An 18,884-nucleotide genomic window follows, 5' to 3' on the forward strand; every position below is an offset into this window, starting at 1 on the left:
ATTGTAACAATTAGCTTACTTGAATCTAAATTTAATTGGCAGCTATTTAAGTTTTTTATTTATAAATCATCACTGGAATAATCTATGTAATACTTTTGTTTATTGCAATGCAATCGACTATAATATTAGAAAAAATTGTTTCATTTTATATAATAATCGAAAAATAAATAACATAATTATTTTTCTTTATTATTATTTATATTATGAAATAGTTAGTAATTTATTATAATTATAATTCTGAATTATAAATATAAATTTGTTTTATCTTATTTATAATTTTAATTATAATAATGTAATAATATAGATGTATAAATGTTAAATAAAATTTATTTACAAAAAATAATTAAAATATTTTTAAAATTCAAAATTATTTTTATATAGTCTTTATATAGTTTTTATATCAAATAATATTATTATTTTACATTTATTCATATATTTGATTTCACACATTATCATTATCGATATATATTTATTCGCTATCCTCACGTGGATGTTTGAACGTTATATCCAATAGATCTCATCATGTAAATTATAATAAATCAATTGTAATTTGTTATGTTACTTATAAAAAGTTTTATTATATCGTAATTGTTACATTCATATATTAGTAAATATTATCGTTTATAATTCTTTTGATTTTTTTTTATGAGAATTTATATAACCTCATATGTTCAATCTTTGAAAGGTAAATTTTCAATTTTATTATTTTTTGAACAATTTTTATATTCAAAAATATTTAAAATATTAATTTTATTAATAGATGCTCAAGAATGCTCTTATTATATTGTATTGTAAATATATTACTTTATTTTTAGATTTTATATATAGTTTACATCATTTATTATTTTTTTATGAAAATATAATTAAAAGAATAAAAAATAAAAAGAATGTCTCTATTCTATCAATGTATTATTTGTCAACATGAACATAATACTGTTATTGATTTACATAATCATCATATTCAACATCATAATCTAGAAGAATTATCGCATACCATTATTAGTCTTCAGGGCTATAAAGATTGGAAAAATATAAAATTCAAAAAAAAATATTTAAAATCTATAAATTTAGGAGATGACAATAATAATGAAAATATATATAACCATCTTTTTATTAAACCTAAAATAAAACCACAAAATAAAAACATGTGTAAAGAAAAACAAAAAAATTCAAGAAAATTCAGTCATGACAATATAACTTGTTCAATAAATTGTAGTCAATTTATTCCTTGGGAGCGTGAATTAAATAAAAGAAAAGAAATAAATGACGAAGAATTTATCAATATTATTGAAAGTCTTTGTTATGATTTAAGTAAAAGGAAACGTAGAGGAAGAAAGAAAAAAGATAAAACAGCTATAGAAAAGATAAATTCAAAAGATTTAATGCAACATGTGGAAACTATTATAGAAATGGAGAATAAATCTATAGATATTAAATCTGGTCAAACAGCAACAACATCATTTTGGAATACCAAAAATTCAATCACTAATAATACTATTAATAATAAATTTCTTACATCACAAAATAAAAATAAAATAGAGGATATTAAAAATAATGAGATTACAACATTGGAATTAGTTAATATTAAAAAAAATGAAAATGTTTCAAAGCACTATTCATCATGTAATAATATTTCTTGGAATTCTATTATTTGTATGAATGTTAATGAACAAGAAGTACTTGTTGAAGAAACAAATGTATATCCTGATTCAGTAAAAATCGATATTAAAAATTTTCTTTAAAAAAAAAAAAAAAAATATTGCATAAGAATATATTGCAGCAAACAATATAAAGACTGAATTAAGTACAAAAAAACAAATAATTTTTTTTTACATTCTTGAATCCAAATAATTTCTTAAATTATAAAAATTAAATATATTAATTTTAAGACTTGAATTGATATATGTAATAAGATAATGAACAAAAAATATTTTATTTTTTTTATTAATAAAAACAATATTTGATATAAATAAGCATAAAAAACTTATATAATTTTAATATGCTTCTTCATGCTGAATACATAAGTATTTATTCTATTCATTTTATTATATATTACTTAGATAAGAAAACAATATATGAACATTTTTTTCTATTCTTATTATTTAAATTCTATAAGAAAAAATTACATTGCAAATTTATTTCTATGTAAAATAAAAAAAAAGGAACTTATGATAAAATCTTATTTTAATTATAAAATTATAATTAAAATAAAAATAATATATAATGTAATTCATAAAATTTTAACTTTATAAGTAATAGAAAAATAAAAAACTGCATACCATGTTCATATAGAAGATTTGAATTCTTATTCTGTTCAATGTATAGGGCACGTTATAATTAATAACAGTCCATTGAATTAACATTTTCTTGTTTATACATTGTTAATATATCATCCAACACTGATTCAAAACTGGTGGTATATGAAGTTAACCATCGTTCTTTTTCACCAATGTAAGCATCAATATCTAAGTTAAAGATAGTTTGGAGAAAAATTTGTCTAGTTATACAGGAAATATATTGAAATGTTTTCTCTTCTGATTTTTGCGTTTTACTGTCAACTTTCATTGAATTTTTATAGATAGAAATAAGTAAATTTGCATCATTAGCATGTACAATTTCTTCGATTATATTATTAGAATTACTAAGCATCTCACAATTGGAATTTGCAATGCTGTCCGATGATTCGTATTTAACGTAACAAGTATCTAATGTGGCACTATCTTTGGGCAGAGGCAATGCTGGTAAAGGTTCATTAAGTTTGTACTTCAAAAGGAATGTTTTTAATTTATTTGTTATATATGCTGATGTTTTGCATACTTCAAAATCACTATCTTCTAGAGTAATTAGAAGAACCTAAAATTTAACATAAAATATAAGTATTAATTATATATGAAATATATCATATACTTACTCCCAAGCAATTTTGTTTCATTAGTTCATCTAGTGCTTTATTAAGTCTTCGTTTTATTTCAGTTTCATTCAAAGATACAATTTTTCTATGTTCTTTTGAAAATGTTACTTTCGGAAAATGACCATCGAGTACACCTTGATCGGACAAATGTGATTTTATAACGTGTTTCCAAAATTTAAGAGCGCTTATTTTTACTTCCCAATGAAGATCAAGTACAGCAGCTTTTATCATTGCTAATATCATAGCATCAATAATATCTTTCCTATAGAATAATCATATCAATATTGATATTTATATTATATTTATATTATAGACAGTAAGATCCTATACTTACGGCCATTTACGATATATATATAATTCCTTTATTAAAATTACAACTTCTTTTCTGACTATGGCTTCACTTTCATTATTAAACAATATTATTGCTGTATTCTAAAATAAAACTATATATTTTCACTTGTAAACATCAATTGAGAATTAAATATTTTTTAATTATACATACAGATAAATCAAATTGCGATAATTTTTCATTCCACAATTTATTTATTCGAATACTAGTCGAAATAAAAATTAAAGCAGATGCACGAACGTAACTTTCATTGTCTGTTCTAGCAATTTCTACTGCTAATTGCAAAAACTCATTTGCCACTAAAAATTCTTGGAATGCTGGATATTCTGCAAATATTTATACATATTATACATGCATAATTATATTTATAATAATTACTTACTGTCTTCTGAAATTACAGCTATTGTATTTAAAACTTCCAGTACACTATCTCTTACTTCCCAATTTATATCATGTAATCTTTTAAATAATGTTGGTCCAATTTCATTCATATGACTATCTGTCTCAATTAATAGTACTAAATTAGGTGGCATAAAATTCTGAATTGCCAATTTACATACTTTTAAAGCTTTCACACAAATCTGAAAACAAGATTTTATAATATTTTATGAAATATTTGATGCTAAAAACAAAATATACCATTGATGATGCCCCAGGATGATTCAAAAGTTCTTGTGCTAGTGAAAACAAGCATATAGTTTCTACACATTCTTGCCATTTTAATTTAAATTTCTCTGTCATAACTGCTAAACCATTTAAAAGTGAAGATAACAATGTAGGATGATCAATTATAGGATCTCCTTCCAACGGATATTTATATATTGTTTTTCTTGGTCCAATTTCCAAGTCTGTTGTAATATTTTTATTATCTATTTCATTGTGTGTATTTGGCATACAATTTCTTAATACATGACAGAGTGTTTGAAATACAATAACTGCAATATCCTGATATAAGAATATATATACATATACATAACTATATAACTGCAAATAAATTATTCATAATAATTTATAATATAGTAATATTATTTGTACATACTCTATCCATGATATCTGTTATTTCTAAAAGTATATCAATAACTACTTTTGAAATCTGTGCTACAGACACATCATTTTTAAGTACAACATTTCTTATATTATATCCTAATCTTTGTACAGCTGTACATGTTACATCACATAATTTAGTAACAAACATATCAAAAAGATCATAATCTTTATATGAATGTCTAATACATAAACCCAAAGGTAAAATCTATTCACAAAAAAAAATTTAATTATTTATAATTACAAGAATATAAGAAAAATGATACTTACCATTAAACTTATAACTTGATGTTCAAATTTATGTTCTTGATTAAAAACAAATTTATGCAAAGATTGTAACTTTTTCCAATATATCATTAATAGTTTATTTGTTTTTACTAATTCTATGATATATACTTTTGAAAGAAGCATCAGAGATATATAATTTAAATCACTATAGAACTTTTGTGATGTTTCAGCATCTATAGTTTTTTCTTCTCTAATGAATCGTTTAAATGGAATAAATAAACACAAAATTAATAGTTTATGAATATGTGATAAAAGTTTTGTACTAATACATGCTTCAAATAAAGCTTTCACTTTCATTTCTAAATCAATAATTTCTTGACACAATTCAGCTATCATATTATCTATGTCTGTAAATAATGTATTTTCAACAATATTGGTTAATAAATCTAATGTGGTACATAATAATTTATTTTGTTCTAAATAATTATCTTGTAGCACTTTATATTCTTGAGTTTTAAAACTATTAGTTATCAATGGTGCAGCCACTGTTAAAATAATTTCTTTACAAAAATCAATATTTTGTTGTTCATATGATAATAAAAGCCACAAAAACTTGTGACTTTCATGAGTGACATATAAAGTATGATTCCAATGAGCATATTTTACCACATCTTTCCAAACATCTATAAAATATATATTTTAATATTTATATATATATATATATAATAAAAATTATATATTACTCACTAGAATCAATAATCCATTGTCTACCACTTCTATGTTTAATCAAATCCAATAACATTGTGATATAAGCCATTTTAATAGACACTGGCAAATCATCTTTACGTAAATTAAAAATAACACATATTCTATTATATACATCGTTAGATTGCCAATAATGAAAACTTAATTCATTATGTGAAACTATTCCTATTAGTTTTAAAGTAAATATAATTATAGGTTGTGAGGGAAGGCATTCAAAATTCCAAATATTTAATGCTTTTAACACCCATTTTTGAAATAATTCACAATTTTCATAATTAGTTGTGTCATCTGAAATTTAATAAAATATGTAACAAAACATAAGTCATATTTAAATAGAATAAAATACAATGTAAATTAAAATGAATATAATAAGAATTATGTATAAAAAGAAATTCTTTATAATAATTTTACTGTAAATAATAATGGCATTTGAAATTTTCTTACGTTCTTTAATATCTTTAGAAATATGAGATAATAGAAGATCGAGATAGGTAGTAGATACGATGTTATAATTAGGTAATAGAAATAGTTCTAAAACTTCGGATAATTTTTCATTTTTATGTAACGAAGACATGTTTTCGTATTAAGTTTTTATATTTGTGCACACAAAATGTTTTTTTACTTTTTTTTCATATTTTTTATCTGATAATAATTTAAAATATGCATATGATTTTATTATCCATTACTTTGAACAGTAAATATAATTTCTAACACCCGCATATTTTCTACGTTTTATAATTCACAAATCGAGTGTGTAAATAAAAACTTCAATCCTTAAACGTTCTATAGATAACCAATACTTATATGAATTAGAATAAAGTACCATTTTCAACAAACTTAAAAAGATAATCAATCAGTTTCTTTTTTAGCGGTCTTTTTAAATTAATAGTAATACATATATTTCTAATTTATTACAATATGTTATATGTTATATATATATAAATATTATTATATGTTGTATTTTAAATAAATTAGATATAGATTTTAATTTATTTATCTTTTTATATTATATTACTTTCCTTTAATGTTATAAAATTTTTTTATTTTGAATATTTAAAAATTCTATTAAAAATTCTTATATTGAATGAATTTTTAGTTATAATAAATTTTTGTTACATGTTTAATGTTTTTTATAATATAAATTTTTATAATGAAATAAATTATTATGCAAATACTTAATATACATAAGAAACTATCGAGGTTGACAACCTTTAATGTTAGAAATTGATATGTTCAGCATATTCTTTCAGTTTAGTAACATATCCACCTATTTACGTCATTTCTGTGCAATGAAAATATATTTATAATATAAATAAAAAATATTGTATTACATTAATAGTTGTGATGAAACAAAAATTTAATAGAATTTTTGCTAAATTTATTCTAACAACAAATGTATTTAATTAAATTATATATAAATCTTAAAAAAATTATAAATTTTTATTTTTATTATAATATAGTATATGTTTATTAATTTATATTAAAAAAATATTATTCGTAAGTCAACTTATCAAAACTATTATTCATACTAATTTATAATTTTTTATTTGTTAAATTTATTAAAATCGTATCGGATATTTTTCTTTATTTTCAAAATCTAACTTTTTTTATATTATGTTTATCCAAAATACAAAATACAAAATACAAATATATAATTTTAATTAATTATTATATTGTCATATTTAATTTGTTATAGTAATCCCTGCTTATCTTTCATTTGACATTTATGAATTTTATCTTCATACAATGGATCATGAATCATTTATTTTTTTATGTCTATCATTTAATTTTAAATTTTAGTAATTAATGTATATATAATTTAAAAGTTTATAATCACTTTTTAAATTAATATATAATAATTAATATATTTATAATTTTTTTATAAATTAATATATATATATATATATATATATATATATATATATATATATATAGCTATTTAAAGTATAACTTATAATATATACTTTAATTTATATTATATTTATTACATTACAAATAAATTTTTGTAATGTTTTTATTAAAATATTAAATTTGATATATAAAAAAATGTTAAATGTAATCAGAATTATAAAAGCATTTAATAAGAATAGAAAGAATGTTTTATTGTTTGAGATCTATTATTACATTATTTCATTTTTCAATATAATTTCAATTTTTAAATATAAGTTTAACTATATTTATATAATATTTATTTCTAATTTACTATATAATTTTAATATATTATTATTTTTTATAGATTTATTTTGTTTCTAGAATTTTGTAAATATTAAAAAATGGCATGGACACATTATCAATGTATTTTAGCTGTGCTTATGGTTGTTACCGGATCTTTCAATACAATATCCGTAAAGTAAATAAATTAATATATTTATTAAATTATCAAATTATATTTAATTACATTTATGTTTTTAATTTAGATATGCAGATGAACAGATTGTACCAGGTGAAGATAATCAGCCAAGACATTTTAATCATCCTTTTATGCAGTCAGCTTTTATGTTTATTGGAGAAATGATGTGTTTTGTAGTATTTAAAGTACTTTATCATTATTACAGTTACAGAGGTGTAAGTTTTTTTATTAAATATTTATATATTTAAAAATAAATAATATTTAAAATTAAATTTATTATATTAAAGGATAATTCTGTGGATAATAATCCTTTGACAAAAGGTTCACATACATTTAATCCTTTTACTCTATTGATTCCTGCTTTATGTGATACATGTGCTACCTCGATTATGTATATTGGATTGACTATGACATATGCAAGTAGTTTTCAAATGCTTCGTGGTGCTGCAATTATATTTACAGCTATACTCTCAATGGGTTTTCTTAATAGAAAACTAGGTAGTAGAGAATGGATTGGTATAATAATGGTTATAATTGGTTTAGCTCTTGTTGGAATCAGTGATATAACTATGGAAAAATCATATATTAGCACAAATTCTATTTTAACTGGTGATTTACTTATCATATGTGCTCAGGTAATATTATATATTTTTTTATTTTGTAATGAAATGAAAATTTGAAAATTAAATATTATAGGTCATAACAGCTGCTCAAATGGTGATAGAAGAAAAATTTGTAACAGGACAAAATATACCAGCATTACAAGCAGTTGGATGGGAAGGTATTTTATTATTATTTATGAAATATAAAAATTTAACAATAAATATGATACATAAAAATATATATATTCTAACAAAAATATATCTTGTTTAGGTATATTTGGATTCATTACTATATGCATTATAATGATTCCTCTTAACTTTATACATGTTCCACCACCATTTGCTGACAATTCCCAAGGAACTCTTGAAGCTACTCAAGATGCATTTATTCAGATTAAAAATAGTGGTCATTTATTGATGGCAATATGTGGTTAGTATATATATTTTATTTTTATTTATTGCAAATTTATTCTTTAAATAATTTTTAGGTATGTCATTCAGTATAGCTTTTTTTAACTTTGCTGGTATTAGTGTTACTAAAGAAATAAGTGCTACCACAAGAATGATTTTAGATAGTATTCGAACAGTTATTATATGGGTTATTTCTTTAACATTTAGATGGCAAGCTTTTCATTATTTACAGGTAAATAGTATTATGTATTAATTGATTTTTATATTTTTTTTTAAATTTTTCTTGTTAATAATGAAACTTTACTATTGAATTTTTTAAATTACAAATGAATGTGAGTTTATTTTATTTTCAGCTCATTGGTTTCACTATTTTGCTCATTGGAATGTGTTCTTATAATAATGTTGTTATTCCTCAATTAATAAGAAAATGTGGATATCGTCTAGGTCGTCATAGACCGCCAGCACATGATCGTGAACGTATTATTAATACAGCAGCAGATGACATTTCTGAAACTCAATAATATTTACTTTTAAATATTTCATTATTTTGTATTATTGAAAATTATTTAGTTTTTCTAACAAATAGTAAAAACTATAATTTTTTCAGTTTATTTTATATAAAATAGATTACTATATATTTATCAGAATTATTTTATAAAATTAATGAAAAAATTTTATAAAGTTAATGAAAGTAAATAGTAAATATATTTTTAAAATATAACAGACTCATTAATGGAAATGAAAAACAAAATTCAATATATATATATTTTATAAATATGATAAAATTCATATAATTATTTTTTTTAAATAATATTCTACATCAAAATATATAGATTAGATTTATTTATATAAATCATTTCTATTTATTTATATAATGAAAAGAGATTAAAAAGTAAAAGAAAATAAATCTGCTCAAATTAATGAATAATTGAATAAATATATTTTGATTGAAAGCTTCAAATTTTTTGTTTATAAAAAATTAATTGCAAAACATAAATAAATTCCAATTTTTACATATACAAGTTTTTTAAAAATTATTTTAAACTGCATATCTTTATAAATTTATAAACATATATATATATATATGTGTGTGTGTGTGTATTTGAATCATAATATAAAAATATTTTTCAATTATTAAAATTGTTCTAATTGATCTTTATTACAGATATTATTAATAGTTTTAAATCTCAAAGTTCTTATGCTATTGAATGAAATGTTCTATAACTAAATGTATAAATATATTTTATTATCATAAAACAAATATATTAAGATATATTAACATAATAAAAAAATAATTAAATTATTTTTTTTTATTTTATATATTTTATTTCTTTAGAAATTAATACACACACACACACACACACAATAATAAATATATATTAATAATCATTTTTTATTTTGTTTTATTGTATGATATTATACAATTAATAAAGAGATATTAAAAGAAAAGAATGGTATTTAAATATTACATAAATTTATTATTGCCTATGCTTTACATGTAGTTAATTTGTGCAAAAAAAATATTAATATACATATATGTAATATGAGTATAAAGCATATATATCTATATATGTCATATATACACGTACATTCATATGCATGTATTACAAAATTTTTTAAATAATAATATTGAAATTTTAGAAATTAGAAAAAATTATATTTTGTGCAATTTTGCAAAAATTATAACTGTGAAATATATTATATATAGTACACTGCAAATATATTGTGATTACAAATATTTTCAATTTATATTCCATTTCTTGATCAAATTACAAATGCTTTATGGAATGTTTAAAAATAATTTTTACATATTCATTTAGCATAAGTTATTACCATCTTAATTTTACAATCATGTTTTTATCAAATACAACTTCGACCAGCGATAAGAAATTAAATCTATCTATGATTACTTTCATTTATGCACTGATATTATAGTAAAATTAATGTCATACATACGTAATTTTTTTTTTAATAGTTTTTCATAACTATGAGCAAAACATGTATATGACATAATCAAAACTATTTAAATTTTTTAAATGAAAATGTAATATTTATTATGCATTCATGCGACAAACGACGTAAATGGAACATGAATATTTAATTATATTGTTCCGGCAATACATAAGAAATATCATCCCAAGGATGTCGATATAAACCTTGTTTTAATCGTTTTTGATCCATATAATGACCTGAAGTAATAAAATAGTTTTTTGTTATATTATTACATTTTTTTTAAATTATTATATTAAACAAAATATAAGCACGTACCAATAAAACCTATACTTCTACCAAGAACAAATAAACTATTTATAGCACCAATTTCAATATATTCCTGTGCTTCCTCTCTTGTGAAACTTCCACTATTTCTCAACATATCAACAAAGGCACAAGCAATTATACCATCCACATTTAAAATTAAATTAGGCTTTTTACTTGTGGTTATTTTCTCAACTTCTAGTGCATATTCTACCAATGGTCTTGCAGGGAAATTTTCCGTTACATATTCTTTAATAAGTTTTACTCGCATATCTGGATTATTTATAGATTTTATACGATGTCCAATACCCATTATAAGTTTACCCTTTTTACGTGTATTATTTACAAATTCTTGTGGATGTAATCCAGCATCATAAGCTTCTGAGAACATACGAGCTGCACCATCCAATGCTCCACCGAAACGATCACCCTATTATTAAAATTTTAATGAAATTTTATTAAAATTTTTATGAAATTAATATTCTTTGTATATATATGTACATATATGTATAAAATTAAATGATATAATAAAAAATATTGTTAGTTTACTCACAATAGTTAAAAGTCCAGATACTAGAGAACTAACTAAATCTTTACCAGCTCTTGCACAAACAATAGTATTATGTGCTCCCGACACAGCAGGTCCATGGTCAGCCGTTAACATTAAAGACATTTCAAGGAATTTACAATATATTGGTGGTAAACATCGTTGGAACCATAACAATGAAACTACGCCACCGATTCCTACATTTTGTTTAAGAACTTCAGTTACAGGCATTCCAGCATATAATAATTCTTGACCACGTTCATCACATATCGATGTCATAAATGATGCTGGTTTTCGTATCAAACCAAGTTCCTAAAAAAATTATTCTTTATAAAAAAAAATTGTTCTTTATAAAAAATGAATATACAAATCGTGTACTTAATAATATATAATATAATAAATAATATAATAATATAATAAATATACCCTAGCCCAATTGTAATCCATGGGAACAGTTGGAGGTGGAACTTCTGGTTCAGGCACTATTGTTCCATTTTTAACAAGATTATTATAAACAGTCTGCATTAAATCACCTAGATTATCAAAACTATCAGGAACATAAGCGCCAGCTTGTTTTAATGCAATATTTTTGGCAGAAGCTGTTTCTAAATTGGTATGAGCAATAGATCCGGCATGACCAAATTGTACTTCAGAATTGAACATACTAGCACAAGTACCAATACACCAAGCAATTAATGGCTTTGTAATTTTTTTTGTTTTTAGTGCTTGACAAACTTCATATTCTTCTACACCACCAACTTCACCAAGAAGAACTATTAGTTTTACTTCTGGATTTTCTTGATAACGCATAATGTGATTCATAAATGTTGTTCCAGGATAACGATCTCCACCAATTGCAACACCTTCTAATACTCCATTAGTTGCTTTAGAAATTATATTATTTAATTCATTGGACATGCCTCCAGAACGAGATACATATGCGACGCTAAAAATATTAGTATTAATATCTTAGTATGAGAAATTAATATTAATTATCAGCATTATTAAAAAAGAATTTTATATGAATAATAGAATTAAACAATAAAATAATAAATATATAAATACCTGCCAGGTCTATAAAGTTTACTGTGAAGAATATTATCCATCATTCCACCAGTATTACCTATCTTGAAACAACCTGGTTTAACTCCTCCAACGGTAGCTGGACCGATAATTGTAATACCTTTTTGTTGAGCCATTAAAATTAATTTTCTCGTCATATTTTCGGGTATTCCTTCAGCAATAATAGCAATTGTTCGGATTTGAGAAAATTGCATAGTTTCTACTGCACTATCATATGCAGATCTTAAAGATGCAAATGTAACCATAACATCTGCATCTGTATGTTTAGTCATGGCGTCTCTCATTTGTTTATAAACAGGAATAAGAACCTATTATATTAAAAAAAATATTATATAAAAAAAATAAGAAATTCAAATTAATTTTCAATAAAATTTATTAAATAATTTTTTATTTATTTAAATTATTTAAATTATTAATAAGTTAATTATACCTCCTTATGACCCCAGTAAAATTTTTGTTTATGATCACCCGTGAATGGATATACAATAGCAGCTACGGATGGTTCGGATCTACGACAGACGAAGTCGAAGTCTAACATACTTTGAACGGCTCTAGTTTGCATTCCCCAGATAATGGCCCTGGTTTTACTACTGAAAAGCTGTTTATGTGTTGATGCGTCAACAGATTCGTTCGCTTTTAGTTTGGATTGTTTGGTAGGCGAAGAAGAAGTACTTTTAGAAGGAGCTGAAGGACCCATGTCTTGTCCGGACGGTAATAAAAAGTTTGCAGTTGAAAATTCCTGTGCTTCAGGATCTGGAATTGGCTTTTTACCTAAGGCCATCGCACAAATAGCTGTCATATGAGTTTCTGGACCGAATACGTGAACGGGAATACCAAGTCTTCTACCAACTTCACGTATAATTCTAGAATTCAAAAAATATACAGATCCTTATAAAATATTTTTTAAAATATTTTTTAAATAATACATAAAATTATATTATTTAAATGTATTTATACCTTAAACCTTCTTGATAATTAGGTCCAGCTCTTCTTACAAATATTTGTATGTTATGATCCACAAGTTTAGGTTGATATTCTTGTAATGCTTTTACGATTCCTTTAAATGTTGCAGCCACATTTGTAAAATTAGCAATACCACCGCCAATGATTAATACTTTTCCTTCTTTTCGTTTTTCTTTCGTCATTAAACTTAGAATAGTTTTTGCATATTCATACGTTTGCTGTTCACTAGGTGCACCTGAATATTCTCCATAATTAGCTAACTCATTCGCGGCACCCAAATCGCAAATAGTATCCGAGTAAATTACAGATGCACCTGAAAAGAAAAAACAAAATGAAAAAAGAAAAACGAATTCAGTAAATAAACGATTTGATAATTACAGTTTAGTTAATGAAAACGATTAATCATATAAATGAAAAAACACTGCTATGTGCTTTTACTGACCACCACCAGCAACCATGGTCCATATTCGACCAGCTGGATTAAGAATAGTCAATTTCAAACTAGCTCCAGACTTAGCATCTAAATCGGCAATATAAGCTTCTTCTGGATAGGCATCCCTTCCAAATGGAGGTGGGTAATCAATTTCGCCCCAGTCTGGTCTGCATATAAAATCCGCAGTCGTATCCAGTTTTGCAGCAAGATCAAGTATATAAATTCTATTTTCTGTTATTACTAATGGATTTATTTCTAAATAAGTGAAATACAAGGTAACATAAAGCTTATAAAGAGATTCTATAAAATTTCCAATTATTCTGAAAAAAAAAATATTTATTACAAATAAATGTATGCAAAATACAAAAATAATATCTTGATATGTTCGTACTCTTTTTTGTCATCTGTCACATTTATTAATAATTTTTCAATTATTGTAGATCGATTTGGTGCTTCTTCTCCTACAGCTATATCTAACTTTAAAGCTTTTGCATCAACATCTCCAATATCAACACCACCTTCATGATGAAATAAAATAGTATCAGCTTTTCGATGGGAAAATATACAAACATAAGCTTCTTCTTCCTATAAATAAACTCATTATTGATTATCATTTTTTTATTAAATTTATTTTATAAGAATAATAATTATTTACTTGTTTATGAGGAATAAAAGGCTCAATAATAAAAGTTCTCAACTTTCCAGTAGTTTTTCCCACTTGTTGATCTTTGTTCATTCTTTCTGCAATCCATTGTTTCACAGTAGCTAAATCAGCATTTACTTTAATTAGACCAAGTTTTCCTCGCCGTTTGATCAATTGATCAGGTTTTACAACCAATCTTTCTGTTTGAAGCCATGGATGATCATTTATAATATCCGTCCAATTTACTTCTTCTGTGATAGTCACAAATCGACATTTTATTACATTTGTACCAGAAGAAAGTTTGCGATTGATAAGATCTTTTCCAGTTGCTTCATAAATTGCTTTTGCTGACATTTTTTAATAATTCCTACAAATAAACACTTAATATGTTATATTACAGTCAATATTATTTTTTAGCATTAAAAACATATGTAATATTTATTAAATTTTTACTTTAAATAACTTTAAATTTTTAATTTAATTAATTAATTTCAGACAAATTATAACATACATATTAAAACAGTTGAGGAAAATATAAAACTCAAGGACAAGCTTTAAAAAAAAATAAAGTTAAACTGAACTGTTGTAAGAAAAAGTTGTATGACTACATTCCAATATATATATAGAATATATAGAATATATACATAGAATAAATAGAAAAAACTGATAATTTAAATAATTTTAATCAATTATAATATATAATTATATAATAAATTTTTTTTAACATAAAAATATTAAAATTTACAAAACTGATATATAATTTATAAAATTTATAAAAATTTTTCAAATTATTTTTTATTTCATGTCACTTTTATCTAATATATATTACCTCAATAACTTATAATTATATAATTATTGATATTATTTACAATATATTCATATGTATAAAATATAAAAAAATTTGCAGAATGTAAATACAATAAACAAAAAATTATTAGTTGTCAATCAAAGTAGTAAATGCAAGTAAATATTATATTGTATATATATAAATGTACACATTTAATGTAAAAAGATGAATTTAATTAATGTTTTGAAAGAATATTTAATATAAAAAGAATAAAAAAAAAAATATGTTCTAAATTCAAGAAATTATTGAGAGAATTGTAATATAAGCAAATCAAGTAATTATAAAGATCGGGAACTAATAGAAAAATTATAATGATATTTTAAAAAATTTAAAATGATATTCATAAAAATGAAATACGTAATACATTCAATTGCGTATATCTAATCAAACCATTACTTTATCATAAAACGCTTTACCAATGTTTATCAATGTTTAAACGATTTTTTTTCGAGAGAAAAAATATAAGAGAAACTTGAATAGACACTTTCACTTTGACACTTACGACTGTATGGCAATCATGTTATCGTATTTAATTTTTTTATTTTTTACATTATTAATACAAATCTATACTATATATAAATTTTATAAAATATTTTTAATAAAATAATAAACTAAAATTTTAATTAATTAATTGGTTAATTGATTTAAATAAATAATTTTTTGAATCACAATATAATAAAATACAAAACTATAAATAAAATTACACTCACTTTATAAAAAAATATTCAATATTTCATTATTTAGTAAATATTATATAAATTAAATCTTTTTTTTTAATTAATGAAATATAATTCAAAATATAGAATGAAACATCCACCCCGCAAAATCGCTGGCGGTCAACTGAACGTTTTAAGACATATTGCGCACATAAGTAATACCAGAACTTGACGATATCTTAAAATATCATACGATTCTACCACTTTTTTTTATAGTTGATCATATTAATCTATTTTCTTTTTTTTCTTTTTTTAGTCATATTTAACTTGTCGTATTATACTCTAAAACTTGAAGATTAAAATTAATATAAGAATATAAAATATTCTTTAAGATTATATAATCATAGTGAAAAACTTTTTCATTTTATTTAAAATTAAATTTATTCAATTATTTTTCAGATTGAAAAAAATTAATATATATAATTTATTTAAAACTTTAGGAAATAAATTTGAATAATAAATGTGAAATAAGTTTTATATATTGTAAGTATTAATATATAATATTATTAATTTTAATTTCCATAATTTTTTTTCAATTTCTATTAATCTTTTTTCTTTTATAACATTTATTCATATTTGAACATGTTATATGTATGAAAGTCATACCTTATATTCATATGTAGTTATTATAAAAATTTGTTAAAAATATATAATAAAATATTCATTGAGGCATTGAAAATATTCAATTTCAACTTATACTTCTATTTAAATTATAATATCCAAGTTTTAAGAATCATGCGAGAATTAATTATTCATCACGTGACGTGTAACATGATCAGTAGTTACCACGTGAACAGATAACAAAGGTTTTTAAACTCTTAATTATGCAATTTACGTACGATTTTATCGTTCAAAAAATTATTATATTTGAAAAGATTTGAATTTGAGTACAAATATATAGAAGGAATTAAATATAATATATTAATATTAATAATATGATAATATTAAATAAATATTAAATTATAAGACAATAATATTTTCTATCAACGATTTCCATTTATTGAATTTATATATTGATTATATTATTTACTAAATTTTTAAATAATTTTATTATGAGATAAAACTAAAGACAATAAAATAAAATATAATAAGGACAATAAAAATAGGTAACAAAAAGTAGACAAAAAGCAAATTGTTTTAATTTCATTAAATATAATTAATAAGAAAATTTTTTAATCGTAAATTTCTTGTAAAAATATCAAATTTTTATTTTTCATTATTTTATTTAATAATAATAATAATTAATAAACTATTAATTATTTATGAAAATAAAACACTTTTATTTCACAATATTTTATCTTTTTGATAATATAAATATCTTTCTTCTTATTTAAAAAATTTAATAGGATAATAAAACTTTTATAATTTATTTGCAAATGTAAAAAATAGACTAGAAAATAAAAATTAATAATAATCTCATGGAAGATTTTTGCTTATCTTTTTACTTGTAATGATTATTTTCAATAAATTATATTACAATCTTGATAATTTTTACTATCTTTATGAAATTTAAAAATAAATAATTTAAAAAAAAAACAAAATTAAAAAATATAAAAATTAATATAAAATACTTTTATTATAATTATGTTAAAATTTAATAAAAATAATTATTGATTTATTACATTTCTAAATTATTACTATTACTTAGTTTCTTTAATAAATTTATGCCATTTTTTTTTAAATATGATATAGATTATTGCAATAAAATTAATAGGATTTTTTTATCACATATTATATATATTATAATGAATTATAAAATTAATATATATATCTTATTTTTAAAATAATAATCTTTTGGAAAAAGAAGAAAAAACAATTCCTTAGAAAAAGAAAGATAGATGAAGAAGTTTGCACTTAAAATTTTCGAAAAATTGTATTAATATTTAGCTGAAATATAAATTGTAATACAAATTAATATTGTTTCAAATAATTTTATTAATATTATATTAAAATTAATTATTTCATCTTTAAAATTATAAAAGCAAAGGTTATGTATATTATTAAGATGCTTTTATGATAAAATTTATATTATTAAATTGATATATATTTACAAAAAAGAATTAAAGATTAATTTCACTATTTTTAATTATGTTAATTGAATAATGAAATATTCTAATTCTATAATTATTAATTTTTTAAATTTATATTAAAAATATTTCAGAAGTTTTCACATAAGGTTAGCTTATCATTATAAAAATTTTCAAAATTTATATGAATATAAAGAAATATTACTTACAATTCACAATTTATATGCACAGATTTGATAATGTAGGATATTTTAACGAGCTTCACTATTTGAAAGACTGATGAAAGACGCGTACTTAAAACCCAGATTTATGAAAAAAACTACTTTACATCGTTAACATCGTCGACATTATCGGTATGAACTGTAGTTCAAAGTTATTGACGCATTTTCATGATTTAAATTTCTTCTTTCTATTTGTATGAATTATTTTTTTGATTAATAAATACAATAGAAATTTTATTTTGCAATTAGTTTCTAATGAAAAATGTTATTAACATCATATCAATATAATATTAATATCAATGTAATAATTATAACATTACCGGATCATCATGACATATGTGACGTAGCAATTACGTCATATCGTATGATTCTTATACCGTTAATTATTTGCATATGAAATTTAAATAGTAAATATTAGGATTAAATTTAACGTACAATATAATTTATTATATAAACTTTTAAAAATTCTAGCAGAAAATTCAAAATAT

General features: G+C 21.7%; 4 protein-coding genes across 8 annotated transcripts; 2 read left to right on the forward strand and 2 right to left on the reverse strand.

The window, feature by feature from the left end:
• The first annotated feature begins 368 nt into the window (after positions 1 to 368).
• On the forward strand, positions 369 to 1,819 carry LOC108000637 (inactive protein tyrosine kinase pTKL-like). The gene is made up of 2 exons (XM_017061090.3): positions 369 to 685; positions 816 to 1,819. Exon 2 carries the CDS (start codon positions 888 to 890, stop codon positions 1,740 to 1,742), a length of 855 nt encoding a protein of 284 aa, XP_016916579.1. The 5' UTR covers positions 369 to 685; positions 816 to 887; the 3' UTR covers positions 1,743 to 1,819.
• A 107-nt stretch (positions 1,820 to 1,926) lies between these two features.
• Positions 1,927 to 6,094, reverse strand: LOC108000700 (uncharacterized). Its single transcript, XM_017061219.3, has 10 exons — positions 5,742 to 6,094; positions 5,280 to 5,585; positions 4,575 to 5,215; positions 4,300 to 4,512; positions 3,900 to 4,205; positions 3,643 to 3,841; positions 3,414 to 3,586; positions 3,246 to 3,343; positions 2,912 to 3,173; positions 1,927 to 2,853 (listed from the first exon to the last, which is right to left on the reverse strand). Exons 1-10 carry the CDS (start codon positions 5,869 to 5,871, stop codon positions 2,338 to 2,340), a joined length of 2,844 nt encoding a protein of 947 aa, XP_016916708.1. The 5' UTR covers positions 5,872 to 6,094; the 3' UTR covers positions 1,927 to 2,337.
• Positions 6,095 to 6,494: 400 nt separating this feature from the next.
• Positions 6,495 to 10,109, forward strand: LOC108000627 (solute carrier family 35 member F6). 4 transcript variants are annotated; one of them, XM_017061075.3, is made up of 8 exons: positions 6,495 to 6,794; positions 7,551 to 7,647; positions 7,715 to 7,862; positions 7,935 to 8,282; positions 8,344 to 8,428; positions 8,521 to 8,679; positions 8,738 to 8,892; positions 9,014 to 10,109. In XM_017061075.3, exons 2-8 carry the CDS (start codon positions 7,571 to 7,573, stop codon positions 9,179 to 9,181), a joined length of 1,140 nt encoding a protein of 379 aa, XP_016916564.1. In that variant the 5' UTR covers positions 6,495 to 6,794; positions 7,551 to 7,570; the 3' UTR covers positions 9,182 to 10,109. The 4 variants fall into 4 exon arrangements, with proteins under 4 accessions (XP_016916564.1, XP_016916565.1, XP_061940454.1 ...); XM_017061076.3 differs by having other exon boundaries at positions 6,504 to 6,794; positions 7,534 to 7,647; XM_062084470.1 differs by having other exon boundaries at positions 6,546 to 6,692; positions 7,534 to 7,647.
• An 8-nt stretch (positions 10,110 to 10,117) lies between these two features.
• LOC108000656 (ATP-citrate synthase) lies at positions 10,118 to 18,745 on the reverse strand. 2 transcript variants are annotated; one of them, XM_017061130.3, is made up of 11 exons: positions 18,385 to 18,745; positions 14,598 to 14,952; positions 14,334 to 14,527; positions 13,952 to 14,262; positions 13,504 to 13,822; positions 12,977 to 13,409; positions 12,529 to 12,854; positions 11,890 to 12,409; positions 11,470 to 11,775; positions 10,929 to 11,346; positions 10,118 to 10,849 (listed from the first exon to the last, which is right to left on the reverse strand). In XM_017061130.3, the coding sequence occupies exons 2-11, from the start codon at positions 14,937 to 14,939 to the stop codon at positions 10,758 to 10,760; spliced, it is 3,261 nt and encodes a 1,086-aa protein (XP_016916619.1). In that variant the 5' UTR covers positions 14,940 to 14,952; positions 18,385 to 18,745; the 3' UTR covers positions 10,118 to 10,757. The 2 variants fall into 2 exon arrangements, with proteins under 2 accessions (XP_016916619.1, XP_016916620.1); XM_017061131.3 differs by lacking the exon at positions 18,385 to 18,745 and adding an exon at positions 16,143 to 16,662.
• Positions 18,746 to 18,884: the final 139 nt, after the last annotated feature.

This window comes from Apis cerana, linkage group LG14 (genome assembly GCF_029169275.1).
Source record: "Apis cerana isolate GH-2021 linkage group LG14, AcerK_1.0, whole genome shotgun sequence".
Lineage (NCBI taxonomy): Eukaryota > Metazoa > Arthropoda > Insecta > Hymenoptera > Apidae > Apis > Apis cerana.

What these genes read in the sequence shown, in the direction of transcription:
- LOC108000700 (XM_017061219.3), bottom strand. Translation starts at nt 5,871, where the DNA reads ATGTCTTCGTTACATAAAAATGAAAAATTATCCGAAGTTTTAGAACTA. An exon ending in TTCTAAAGATATTAAAGAAC is followed by an intron (nt 5,586 to 5,741) that starts GTAAGAAAATTT and finishes ATTAAATTTCAG; the next exon opens with ATGACACAACTAATTATGAA. An exon ending in TGAAACAAAATTGCTTGGGA is followed by an intron (nt 2,854 to 2,911) that starts GTAAGTATATGA and finishes GTTAAATTTTAG; the next exon opens with GTTCTTCTAATTACTCTAGA.
- LOC108000637 (XM_017061090.3), top strand. Translation starts at nt 888, where the DNA reads ATGTCTCTATTCTATCAATGTATTATTTGTCAACATGAACATAATACT.
- LOC108000627 (XM_017061075.3), top strand. Translation starts at nt 7,571, where the DNA reads ATGGCATGGACACATTATCAATGTATTTTAGCTGTGCTTATGGTTGTT. An exon ending in ATTATTACAGTTACAGAGGT is followed by an intron (nt 7,863 to 7,934) that starts GTAAGTTTTTTT and finishes ATTATATTAAAG; the next exon opens with GATAATTCTGTGGATAATAA. An exon ending in TACTTATCATATGTGCTCAG is followed by an intron (nt 8,283 to 8,343) that starts GTAATATTATAT and finishes TAAATATTATAG; the next exon opens with GTCATAACAGCTGCTCAAAT.
- LOC108000656 (XM_017061130.3), bottom strand. Translation starts at nt 14,939, where the DNA reads ATGTCAGCAAAAGCAATTTATGAAGCAACTGGAAAAGATCTTATCAAT. An exon ending in CTTTTATTCCTCATAAACAA is followed by an intron (nt 14,528 to 14,597) that starts GTAAATAATTAT and finishes GTTTATTTATAG; the next exon opens with GAAGAAGAAGCTTATGTTTG. An exon ending in AATTATCAAGAAGGTTTAAG is followed by an intron (nt 13,410 to 13,503) that starts GTATAAATACAT and finishes TTTGAATTCTAG; the next exon opens with AATTATACGTGAAGTTGGTA.